Source organism: Drosophila santomea, chromosome 2L (genome assembly GCF_016746245.2).
Source record: "Drosophila santomea strain STO CAGO 1482 chromosome 2L, Prin_Dsan_1.1, whole genome shotgun sequence".
Classification (NCBI taxonomy): Eukaryota; Metazoa; Arthropoda; class Insecta; order Diptera; family Drosophilidae; genus Drosophila; species Drosophila santomea.
The window spans coordinates 24,895,080-24,907,792 of record NC_053016.2 but is presented as its reverse complement, the minus strand read 5'-3'; the positions used below and the strand labels follow the sequence as shown (position 1 = coordinate 24,907,792).

The 12,713-nt window shown below is 34.6% G+C and overlaps 1 protein-coding gene across 5 annotated transcripts in view; it reads right to left on the bottom strand.

Moving 5' to 3' along the window:
- Window positions 1-690: 690 nt before the first annotated feature.
- LOC120443880 (mitogen-activated protein kinase ERK-A) overlaps window positions 691-12,713 on the bottom strand; it is a 70,584-nt gene continuing 58,561 nt past the window's right edge. For 2 of the 5 annotated variants that reach the window (XM_039623265.2, XM_039623266.2), the window contains exons 6-8: window positions 6,331-6,615; window positions 6,087-6,275; window positions 691-1,535 (exon numbers count right to left, since the gene is read on the bottom strand). In XM_039623265.2, coding sequence (XP_039479199.1) covers window positions 1,410-1,535; window positions 6,087-6,275; window positions 6,331-6,615 — 600 coding nt within the window. In that variant the 3' untranslated portion in view covers window positions 691-1,409. Of the gene's footprint in view, window positions 1,536-2,781; window positions 2,923-6,086; window positions 6,276-6,330; window positions 6,616-9,424; window positions 9,455-12,713 lie in introns of those variants that run through there. The other 3 variants (XM_039623267.2, XM_039623269.1, XM_039623268.1) reach the window with 3 other exon arrangements.

Here is a 12,713-nt window from a genome sequence, read left to right as displayed (position 1 = left end):
AGTTCCTGAGATCTCGACGTTCATACGGACGGACATGGCCAGATCGACTCGGCTATTGATCCTGATCAAAAATATATATACTTTATATGGTCGGAAAAGCTTCCTTCTGCCTGTTACATACTTTTCAACGAATCTAGTATACCCTTTTACTCTACGAGTAACGGGTATAATGAGCAAAGCAGTTCTTTATCTTATTTAATGGTAATCAAAAACATTTTTTTGTGACTGGAAATCGCATTTAATTACCTTAATTATTCCAAAATTAATATAAATAAAATTTACAACTTCGCATACAATTTTATTTTCCAATAGTATACAAAATGATTTGGAATAAATGTAAATCTTATTTGAAATGTGAATTGTTAAAATTTGTTTAGTATTTGCTTTAAAAATGTTGTTTGATAATATAAATAACTTACATTTTTTATATTAAAGTGTGAAAATCTGAATATTTTAAATTTTCCAAACTTTTAAAAATCAAAAATTTTTCATCTATCCTTCGTTGTATTTGTATTTTGTTATATTTTTTTTTAGTATGAGAACAGAGTTGTAAATTTTTAACATATAGAAAAATCCTATTTTCCACACAAAAATCCAAAAAGACGTATTTTAAAGATTCGGTTGTACACAATTTTATGTCTTGCAGTAACCTTTAAATAGCAATACAATTTTAAAATTTGGTATCGTTCGTTTTATGGCATATTTAGAAATGTGGATTAGCCTAATCACTTAAACATCGAAGAAGGGCTTTCCCTGCTAGTCTTAATAAATCACATTAAATTATGATAAAAACTTTATTATTTTTTAAAAGCGGCCAGCTGGTCATAAATACTTTTTTATAATTTGATGTACTTAATGGAATTTGGAAAAAGTGACGTGATTCGAATATCTTATTAATATAATTAAAAAATGTTATATTGATTATGAATATTAAATCAAAAAGAGCGTATTTAGTTTGCCACAATCGAGTTATTTTTTTATATTTTTGATCGTCTAAATTATTTTATTTTAGAACTTTTATTTAAACAAAGCAACTGCCCCTCAACAAAACTTAAATGTTTAAATTCATTGTTTTGGTAAACTTTTTTATAGATCTTAAATATTACGACGTTAATATCCCAATATTATACACGTTCTTTACATCAGGTAACCTAAATATTAGTTATTTTTAAAATAAATAAAAAAATTAATGCATTTTACGAACATCACACATAGTTTTAGTTCCTATCTTTAGAGAATATTTAGGGCCATTTTTCATATTCACACGTAAGTGAAAATTGTAAGAATCGGAGGATGTCTCATTTTAGCAAGCTTTTTGTTAAAAGCCCTAATCTGAGATCTGAGAAAATTACGATAAAAGTTACCCTAATGGAGCAATTGTTTTTACTATATACTTAAACTCTTAAAGCCTAAAGCGCATTTTCTGGTTGTCGCTCCTTAAATTTTAAAGTTTCTTCGAAAATCAATGATTTTAAAGCATCTCGAGAAATGTCATCATTTTCCATATTAATCCGAAATGGCACTTCAGCAACAGGCTGGAAGAAGAATAGAACAACGTTTTATTAATATATTTATAGAACACACATCAACGAAATTAAGCTATTTATTGTAAGCCTTTTCCAGTCAATGCGTTTTACTGATTATAATTAAATGTTTAATGATTAATATTTTTTTTATTAATACAGTTTGCGTTCAGTGGCGAGTTTGTATGCACAACGAAAAGAGCCCTTAGAGCGACGTTTGTATCCATTTGCAACACGGACGTGTGAAGGGAAGCGGATATGGGCGAAACATTGACCGATCGTTTTATGATCAGGCGACAGCTAAGCTCATGGGGCAGGGAGAACTGATGACTGACGAACGGTACTAATGAAATTATTTTACAAGCACTTCTAATGATTATTCTCCTTATGTTGTTCAGCAAGCTTGGTCTGGCCACCTGGTCGCTAAGCATCTGATACCTAATCCTCTGCCCAAGTCCTTTTTCAGGACAAGAGCACTAATAGACCTTACGTAGGTATAAGCTGGCATGCACAATGTTCTCTATCTCCCATTTATGTAGTCTGGTTATCATCCGTAAAATAATCATAGTTTAGAAGGCAAGGGCACAAAAAGATCGGAGTCCGGGCTGGACTTCGGTAGATCTCTTCTGCCCGGATTTGTCTACGCTATGGTAACAACGTCCTGCTTTCATTCACAGTGTCGCAATCGATCTCTTTGTATGCCCAGATATGCAGCCACGCTCCGTGAAATGATAACCACTTTACGTTACCAAATACTGTAACCGGAAGAAACGCCTTGCCACTATGCCAACTCCCGCCATAAATTAAACCTCCAAATTATTTGTCCATAAAGGGTCTCAACCGTCATTGATTAACCTTCTGATCCCACCAGGATAGCCATGGCTACTTCATTGGTTTCTTCTGTTGCCGCTGTTACTGCTACATACAGATTCGTACAGATAAATAAGTTTAACCTTGTAAAATGTCATTAATTTGCTCTTTCAGAAAGCCGTTAGCCTATAGAGCGAGCCAACACAATACGAACGGCATCCCAAAATACGGGAATACTGCATTCCAATATTTCTTAACGGTGCACTGGACTTTTACCTAGTCTGATTTTCCAATTATATTCGTTCTTTACACGGCAGATATTAAAAGAGCATTTACATTTAACCAAAGGCACTTGTTGTAAATACCAAGTTTTTCACATAACTTTTTAATTTATAGTCATTTATTTAATCATTATTTAATTTCACAAACAAAATGTATCTTCCTATCCTATCAATCCTTCTCGATATGTAGTAGGAAGCGTCCATTGGCATAGTCACAAATCGGCCAAGCCGATGTGTGATAGATTACACGTGGGATTAATAAAGTGCCATTTGCTGTGTTTCCGGGACGGCAGCATTGTTTTACATTTCTGAAAAGATATTCAGACCGATTTATATACGACTCGCAATTTAGGGATAATATAATAGCTACGTATTAAATTATGATGGTTTCTTTTATGGAAGTAAATTAATTGTCCCTTCGCGAAGCATATGATAGATTCTTTCTCCCTGATGTGATGGCGCTCTGGCAAGTATACTTTAAGTATACTTTGAAATCATCAATGTAAATGTTTAGTACGATTAAACAGCTCGCCTTTTTTAGTGAAGTGTGTCGATTTCTGATTTAAAGGTATCTCGTTGATCTTCCTTGAACAGTAGGCCCTTTGCGCACATTACTTAATTACAAATAATTGTATCGCTGGTATGTTGGCTCTCTTTACTACCAATATGTTTTTCCGAATCTCTTTACGCTCGCTATTAGAAACGGTGCGTGCAGTGGGCGGGTCTGGCCATTGGTCCTTTGGTTGTCGAAGAAACAGTGGACCATTAACCCATTCGGCGACGTTGGGTTTAGAGATGACCTTTGTGGCCGAGTCTGCTACGTTTAGCTTTGTCGAAACCCAGCGCCATTGATTAGCGTTCGTGGTCTCCATTCTCTCTCCAATTCGGTGCATTAGAAAGTAGTAAAAGTTGCTCGGGTCTATGTCAGCCAGGAGAGTACCTTTCTAAAATCAGTCCAATATGTGTGTTGATCGGTTTTAATATTACGAGTTTTGCAAACCCTTTGAGCTAGGCGTGCGCCGATTAGTGCAGCAAGTAGTTTCATGCGTGGAATAGAAAGTGGTTTATTGCTTTTTGCTACAACCTGTGATACCGTAATGTCTCCGACCTTTTTTATGCGAAAATAGCAAACCGCAGCATATCCGAACTCGCAGGCGTCGACAAAGGTGTGTAGTGCAATAGTGTCAGCTATATGTCGTGGAATTTGAATTGTTGCGGATTGGGCAAGCAGGACTTTCCTTATCATTTCATTCGCGCAAATCAAAAAAAAATATTTAAACATGTCAGATTTCGGTTCTTGGAGCCAAGCATGCACGTTGAAGCGATTGGATCGTTCCACTTTCCTTCTCTTAGTTTTCGAGGTACGTCTAGCGATGCTTTTCGATGATGTTTTGCGCACATACAAAAGATAATTGTTCCCGGGGTATTCCTTAAGAAATTTTGAAGATAAATGCAGGGAAAGACCTCAGAAATACCTTGGGATTACCTCAGGAATTTTCCTCAGGGGGTTCCTCAGGAAAAAGCCTTGCGGTTTTCTCTAGAATATCTGTATAATATCTGTAAATACCTTTAAAAATACATGAAAATCTCGCAAAAATTTCTGCATTTAATTTAAATTTAATTTTTATTTATTCTTAATTTAAATAATTTGTTTTTCTGTTATAAAATTACAGGTATACATACCAATCAAAACTGGAAAAAAAGTTGGGAATGCTTTTAAAGTCTTTTTCCCTTTGAGGCCGTCTATGTTATATGCGCACTGATTTTTATAATTAACTTTATGAATGTTTGGAAAAAACACTTCACTAGTGCCACAATCGAATGCAAATGCAAAAGGAATGGGAAGAAGGGAAACGAAACCGAAAAATTTGACAGACGTATGATAGGGTATTTCCGACAATTAAGATATATTGTATTTGGAATTACATAGGCAAATAATTAAACGCGTACGCTTTGGCGTTGTCTATAGCGACCGTTTAATTTCATACAAAATGTTAAATCATTAAATCAACAAACATTAACCGTCAGGGCAAGCGAGAAATTTGAACATTTTCTGGAATATCGGTAGAAATTAAGGAAAAAATAATAAAATAAAATGAAATAATAATCAAAATTTTGGGCGTTGGAGTAGGCGTAGCAAAAAGCATTTTTAGCTCATCTAAGTAGAACTACTCGTATTGTCAGACTGGCGACCACAATTCAAAATCCTGAGAACTATCTTGGACAACATTCATCTACATTCCATTTAACCCGAGTTCCTAACAAAACCAGCCTATAACGCAAAGAGTAACCAGCTCAGCAATAGTTATTATTACTATTAGATAAGGTAATGATTGAAGATTAAATACATAAGGTACATCAAACTAAAGGCAAAATTTAACCAAAAAGTATTTTGTCCGTATATGCTAACTTCATTCGTTTAATTCTATTGCTTTGGATCGATGATCGGCTCAGGAACACCAGCGAGTAACCGACCACTTTGGCCGTACTTTCATCACAGTTCTTCTGGGTTTGACCGGAAAGCCGTGCTATTATGGTTTTTACCGTAAATTGCTGCTTTATATACATGTCGACGAGAAACTTCTTAAACGCGTTTTATAAATGGCTTCTGCAGGGACCTATGTAGATGTGTTTTTTCGGGCTGATACATGGCTTTTCTAGTAGTGGCATTAAGTAGTCGTCCCTTATAGACTTCGCGGGGATCTGCATTAAGTCCAGGCACAGTTTCTACTTGCCCATTTTCATCTTTATCACGACTATGGGCCAGCTGTACGTCCTTTGTGAGGGCTCTTCGCATTGATCTCTCCTTGAACTTTGGATTGTTTGGTTTTTCGTCTGTCAAGGGAAATCTTTGCTATATATAATGTTCCTCTGATGTTGCGGAATGCTTTGAGCTCTGCTCCCAACACTTCTTTGCCTTGTGTGAGGAAGTTCTAGCCTAGCACCAGCACCAACGCATCCACTACTCCTGCTAATAAGGAGTTGTCTGTTGCTGCTGATCTCGCCTTCTACTTCGAAATCTGCTGTGATTAAGCTTCAACTTCCATCGAAAACCTCGTCCGTCAGGATCAACAGTGCTTCCTGGTAATTTACGTTAAAGAATATCAATGCTATTCGCTGCGTTTTCTTTAATTTCTTGGCCCCTTCCTCTCTTTTTATATCGCAAGGGCTTTATTACGGTATGCATGTAGCTATTAAATAGTTCACAAAAACCCGAAGTTCCTCTGCTGCACCTCGTCTGCTAGCCAAAGGAAACCAGCAGGTACCTTTTCAAGTATAACTTTCAAAAAATCAACGTAATTGATTCCAAAAAATATAGATGGCTTAAATTATGAATATATATAAACTGTAATTGTATAGTCTACATATATTCTAATTTATATCATCAAATAACAAAAAATTATTTGAGAAACTTCAGAAAAGGGATGTATAAGGATGAATAAATGTATATTTTGCAGATTAAATATAGTACCTCATCTCCAGGATCATAATACTGCTCTAAATAGGGATGTGCAAGAGCTTCCTCGACAGGAATCCGTTTATGAGGGTTAAATGTTAACATTTTCCCAAGAAGGTCTAAAGCCAACGCATCAGCATTTGGAAAAAGTTTCGCCCAAGGTACATTTGGCTTAAATGGTAAAGACTCCAAATAGTTCCGTGCCTAAAGTCGGAGAAATTGTTAGCTATTTTGAACTAATAATCTAGTTTTTACTTGCCTTTTCGTTAATAATACATTCTAAATCGTCCCGGGACGGCGACCCCAACACGCCAAGAATATGGTTAAGTTGATCCAGATAATGTTTTCCAGGGAATATTGGCCGATTACTTAACATTTCAGCCAAAATGCAGCCAACGGACCACATGTCAATTGATTTAGTGTATCCTTTTGAGTTAAGCATAATTTCAGGTGCTCTATACCACCGAGTAGCAACGTATTCTGTGAGAAAGCCAGTATGGTCATGCTCGGGATCTGCAATACGAGCCAATCCAAAGTCGCAAATCTATAAAATAAGTGCAACAGAAATAATTAAGTTTTTTTTTGTTTTGAAAGTCTAGTCTAGTACAGTATAAGTTCAAGGAAAATTAAGCATAAAAATATCATTTTCAGTTATACGGTAGCATGGAAGAATAATTAATATATAGTGAATTTTGACCCATTTTTCAACTCGTACAGTTCAATGTTATACCAGATTGGTTGTAAATACATATGAAATTATTGTAAGTAAGGAAATGATAACAAAAGAAGGTTCAACCGATGCATATTTTTGACAAGAGTTCATAAGACAACCACTGGAAATGTTCATTTCTTCGTGAATATATACTAATCTCTTTCCCGATAAAAATAACACTTTGCGATGAAAAATAACAAAGGTCCCATTTGATTTATATTTATTATACCTTTTACTCAAAGCTATAAGTATCATAATTAAAAGTATGTGGACAGGTAGAAGAAATATAATCTTGCTGGAGATGTACAGTGGGGAGTTTTGAGTTTACATATATATTAAACGAATAATGTAAATGACAAAAACTTTTTTTTTATTGAACACCTTGTTTATTTTTTACAATTAGCCGTAAATAGCAAAATATAAAAAGAAGAAATGAAAAAGTAATAATTCAAAAACAAAAACCAGCGGCATGTACTCAGTTTTGCACCATTTTAGAAAAAATACAAAATAAATTCATTATTAATATATTTTTCAAGACCCTTATTTTCTATGACATTTTTCTTACATTTTCACATACTTTTAAATAGTTTTTCGAAAATTTCATTTTGGAATATTATTCCAGTCCTGTTCAACACGCCCCCAAAGATTGTCCAAGTTGGATGGAGCTGACTGATACTGTCTGAGCCGTCTCTTTACGATTGACCATAGGTTTTCAATCGGATTGAGGTCGGGACTTTGCACTGGCCACTCCATCATCTTAAAATTTGGGTTTCCGAGCCATTCTTGAACAATTTTCGCAGTGTGCTGAAAAGTGATTTTCTGTTCTGGGAAGGCACACTTGTCAAGAAAATTGAGAAGATGGGTTTGCAAAATGGGTTTGCAATAAGGGTCTTGGAAAATATATTAATAATGAATTAATTTTGTATTTTTTCTAAAATGGTGCAAAACTGAGTACATGCCGCTGGTTTTTGTTTTTGAGTTTACTTTTTCATTTCTTCTTTTTATATTTTGCTAAACAAGGTGTTCAATAAAATTTTGAATTTACATTATTCGTTTAATATTTATGTGAGCTCAAAAATGAACGTTGATCGTAGAATCACTTTTGCTCCCCACTGTATGTCCGTCCTTATGAACAGCGGAATCTCCGGAACTATATTATTTACATATAGTAGAAATTACGAGATAAGACAATAAAGCACCGCAAGTTTGTTTCGGCACATTGCAGCGACCATTATAATGCCCACAACTCATAAAAACTTGTATACATGGACCAGAAATCTTCTTGACTGAAAATATTTGAGCTATTTTAGCATTTAGCTAAGTCCAAATTGTAAAATTTTGTATTGTATTGAGTAATTATGCATTGAGTATGCATTAAATGTGACCGGCGCCGACCAACTCTGAAAGCATTCGGTTGCCTACTATCATATCTCACATTGCCTAGCACATGCAATAAATAAGTTACAGATATCTAAAAGTTTAAGAACTCTACTATATCTGATTGGTCCCTTTCCTAAATCGTACGTTTTGCTTACTTGATGCTCTTACTAGAGATGATTTTATATATTTTATCTACCCAAGAAGCGAAGTGTTTTACACACATACAAATGCTTACCCGAAATCGCCCTAAAAATTACACTGTAAATTCAGAAAATATCCCTAAAAAGGAGCCATTACCAACTTGCGCTCAATTTAAGAAAAATTAACGCTCAAAAGAGAGCATTATATTGCTTTAGTTTTATGGTAGGTTGACTTTGAAGTAGGCCATTTCCTGAAATGTATGGCAAATTTTCTTGCATTGGGATTATTTCCATTAAAGTATAGGTGCACTTTAAATCGAGAGCATTTAAAAAAAAATTTTGAAAAATGTTCCTAAATTGAGGGTAATTTCAAAGCCCTGAATTAAATTTGTTTTCAAAAAAATTTCCCAAATAAAACGATGTATTGTTGTTTTTATATTTTTTTAAGATGTTTTATTTTTTGTTTTTACTTTTTTATTAGTTTTAATTATATAAATATGTATATATTACACTAAAATATTTAATCAAAAGGTTTTCTTAAAAATAAAACTAGTACTGATTTATGTTTGTGTTATTGTTAGAGAAAATTGCAAAAGATGTCAAGATGTTAGACTGCTGTAAAAGTGACGAGGCATTCATACATGCGATGCTCGTTGTACGAATACTACAACAGCAAGAGAAAACGCTGTAGTCGAGTTCCCCGACTATCTGATACCCGTTACTTAGCTAGTGGAAGTGCGAAGGAGACTCTTCAACAGTAACAGTTCTTGGCGGTTGGTGGGCGTGGCCGACTCAATAAAAATTCCCAAGACTAATAAAAAAAATGAAAAAATATCAACCCCTTTTTCAAAAGTGTGAGCGTGTCAACTTTGTGCGTTAGAGTGGACATAGCAAAAAGTTTTTTGGCAAATTTATAGAAATTTACCATCAATATACGGACAGACGGCATGGCCAGATTGACTCGGCTATTGATCCTGATCAAGAATATATATACGCTTCCTTGTGCCAGTTACATTCTTTTCAACGAATCTAGCATACCCTTTTACTCTACGAGTAACGGGTATAAAAACAGGATATTACTTACATTTTTTGCCGTTTCTCCCGAAATTTTCATAGTAGATGGTCCCTTCAACGAATTATTCGTTAAGATGCTAAAATAAAGGAAAAAATATGTAAACTTAAGTTTTTATATTTAACATCCCATTAACCTTACATAAATAACCTTAATTTTGTTTTATTTTTTGCGTATTGATATACACGAAATTTAAAGAATACATATACTTACCAGAAGAAATGTTGAGGAAGGCTTCGCCTCCAAATCGTCCAAGTCTGATGTCATGTAATTGTTGTTACAACAATTAATGCACAAATAACATTCACGAAAGTTCCACGAAAACGGAGAACATGTTTATTGCTCTCTCTAAATGCTCTTCATTTTTTTTGAGAATAAAGTTAAGCACAAAACCAGAATAACAGAGACATTTATGTCCAAATGGCCTTAGTTTTAAGGCAAATTACCCGTTGATTTAGAAAAGTATTATTAAATTAAGAAATAAAACATGTTCATGGCGCGTGTCTTGAATTCAGGTTCCGTATCCTAGCTTTAAGGGTGTGTTGTGGGCTTTATTTTTTCTAGGACGATTTTCAAATAATTTTTTCTATGAGTGTAAAGTAAGATACAAAAGTTTTGAGTAGGCAATTTACTTATACGATCGCTAAATATTACAGGACTTTGCATATGGGGCAGGACGTTAGAAACATTGAATATATGGTTGCTCTCTGAGATTTGCTATATTTCAAAGACCCTTTGTAGACTGTACTTAAATTATATGCCATATATGTTCCACACTAACTAGGTTTATTAACATTGCGGCCACTTTTTCTTGGCAAGTATAAATGCTAGAAAGATTAAGCAAGAAGATTCCAAAGACATAGACGCAACCCAAGTTTGCTGAGACATGTTGCCACGCACAGTCTAACCTTTAAAAAATGTTTTTATACATATTTTTATACCCATTACTCGTAGAGCAGAAGGAAGCGTTTCCGACCATATAAAGTATATATATTCTTGATCAGGATCAATAGTCGAGTCGATCTGGCCATGTCCGTGTGTCCGTCCGTCTGTCTGTCCGTCCGTTTGAACGCTCAGATCTCAGGAACTACACAAGCTAGAAAGTTGAGATTAGGCATACAGACTCCAGAGACATAGACGCAGCGCAAGTTTGTCGATTCATGTTGCCACGCCCACTCTAACGCCCACAAACCGCCCAATACTGCCACGCCCACACTTTTGAAAAATAATTGATATTTTTTCATTTTTGTATTGGTCTTGTAAATTTCTATGTATTTGCCAAAAAACATTTTGCCACGCCCAAAGCTGGCACAGCCACAATTTTGAAAATTTTGTTGATATTTTTTCATTTTTGTATTAGTCTTGTAAATTTCTATCGATTTGCCAAAAAACTTTTTGCCACGACTAATCTAACGCTTACAAACCGCCAAAAACTGTCACTGTTGAAGACTCTCCTTCGGACTTCCACTAGCTGAGTAACGGGTATCAGATAGTCGGGGGACTCGACTATAGCGTACTCTCTTGTTTTTGATATGCAAAGGACAAGAGCCCTCAGAGCGACGCACAGTGGCGCATTAGATACTTTTCCTAAATTAAATTCAAATTTTGATGACAACGGATCGTTGCGGATATCTTAAGCTTCCCGACAGGTAATAGTTCAAAAGGGTTGAATCCAAAAAATAATTCAAATCGGTTCAGTATTTTAGAAGTTACACGTGTTCAAAGTTGAACATTTTTTGGGTTGCAAAAAAAGCAGGTATTTTTTGTAGAAAATTCTGACTTTGCGGTCGATTTTTAGGTAAAATATGTAACCGACCGGCTTGGTTATGGTCTCTAGGCAAAGGTTCATCAAATCTCGGTTAAATAAAGGTAGAATAAATGTATAATATTCTTTGCAAGTGCAGGAATACCTGTTTTGCCGAAGTACTAATTTTCACATATTTTACAACTTTGATGGAGTATATAAATCGATTCACTACCATTCCCCTACCATTTTTTCCTGTATTGACAGCTTGTTTTTCAATCCCTGACTTTGTAATGATTTTAAATGAAAGTATAATGATTAACTATTCTTCAAAAATATTAAATTAAGTAAAATTGAATGATTATTTTTAATTATTTGTAAAAAAAAGGTTAAAATATATGAAAAATTTACAAAATACAAAATAAAAAAAAAAACATACATTTATTTATTTTTTTTTTTTAAACATTAAATATGTACCATATTAGCATTTTCAAAAAAAAAAAAAATGAAGAGTATTTGTCGAAATGTGATACAAATTGAGAAAACTGCCTCTAAAAACATTAATTTTCGAGTCTAAAATCTACTATCACACCATATTGTATGACCACTTAATCGAAAGGTATTAAAACTACCTTTAATTTAAAATTAAAAATTTCATTAAAAATTATGAAAATTTCTCAACTGGTTCAAGAGTTATGATTTTAATAAAGCAAAAGTATGTAATGCGCCACTGTGCGTCGTTTGTAGTCTAAAGTATTTTCATACTCCAATCCAACTGTGTCCATTATGGATTTTGCTGGAATTGAGAGTATTTACCCTTTAGCATTAACTACTGCTTTATACTGAGTATGATTCCCGCAATATTATGGAATGCACATTTCTAAATTGTAAACAAGAGAGAACGCTATAGTCGAGTTCCCCGACTATCTGATACCCGTTACTCAGCTAGTGGAAGGGAGAAGAAGAGTCTTAAACACCATTTTTGGCGGTTTGTAGGCGTTATAGTGGGCGTGGCAGAAAGTTTTTTGGCAAATCGATAGAAATTTACAAGACCAATATAAAAATAAAAATATATAAAAATATTTTTCAAAAGTGTGGGCGTGGCAGTTTTGGGCGGTTTGTGGGCGTTAGAGTGGGCGTGGCAACATGAATCGACAAACTTGCGCTGCTTCTATGTCTCTGGAGTCTGTATGCCTAATCTCAACTTTCTAGCTTTTGTAGTTCCTGAGATCTCGACGTTCATACGGACGGACAGACGGACGGACAGACGGACATGGCCAGATCGACTCGGCTATTGGTCCTGATCAAAAATATATATACTTTATATGGTCGGAAACGCTTCCTTCTGCCTGTTACATACTTTTCAACGAATCTAGTATACCCTTTTACTCTACGAGTAACGGGTATAATTATGTAAAGTGTAAACTTCATAGTATTTTGCCTAACAATCCCAAACATTAGTTCTGTCTCATCAAATTCTCGCTTTCGTCCATATTTACTTAAATAGCTAACGATATTTTTCAAATGAAAGACTCCACATTAAAGGTTTATTTCCTCTCTTAGATAAGAGTCTTTTTTTGCCTAAACTTTACGA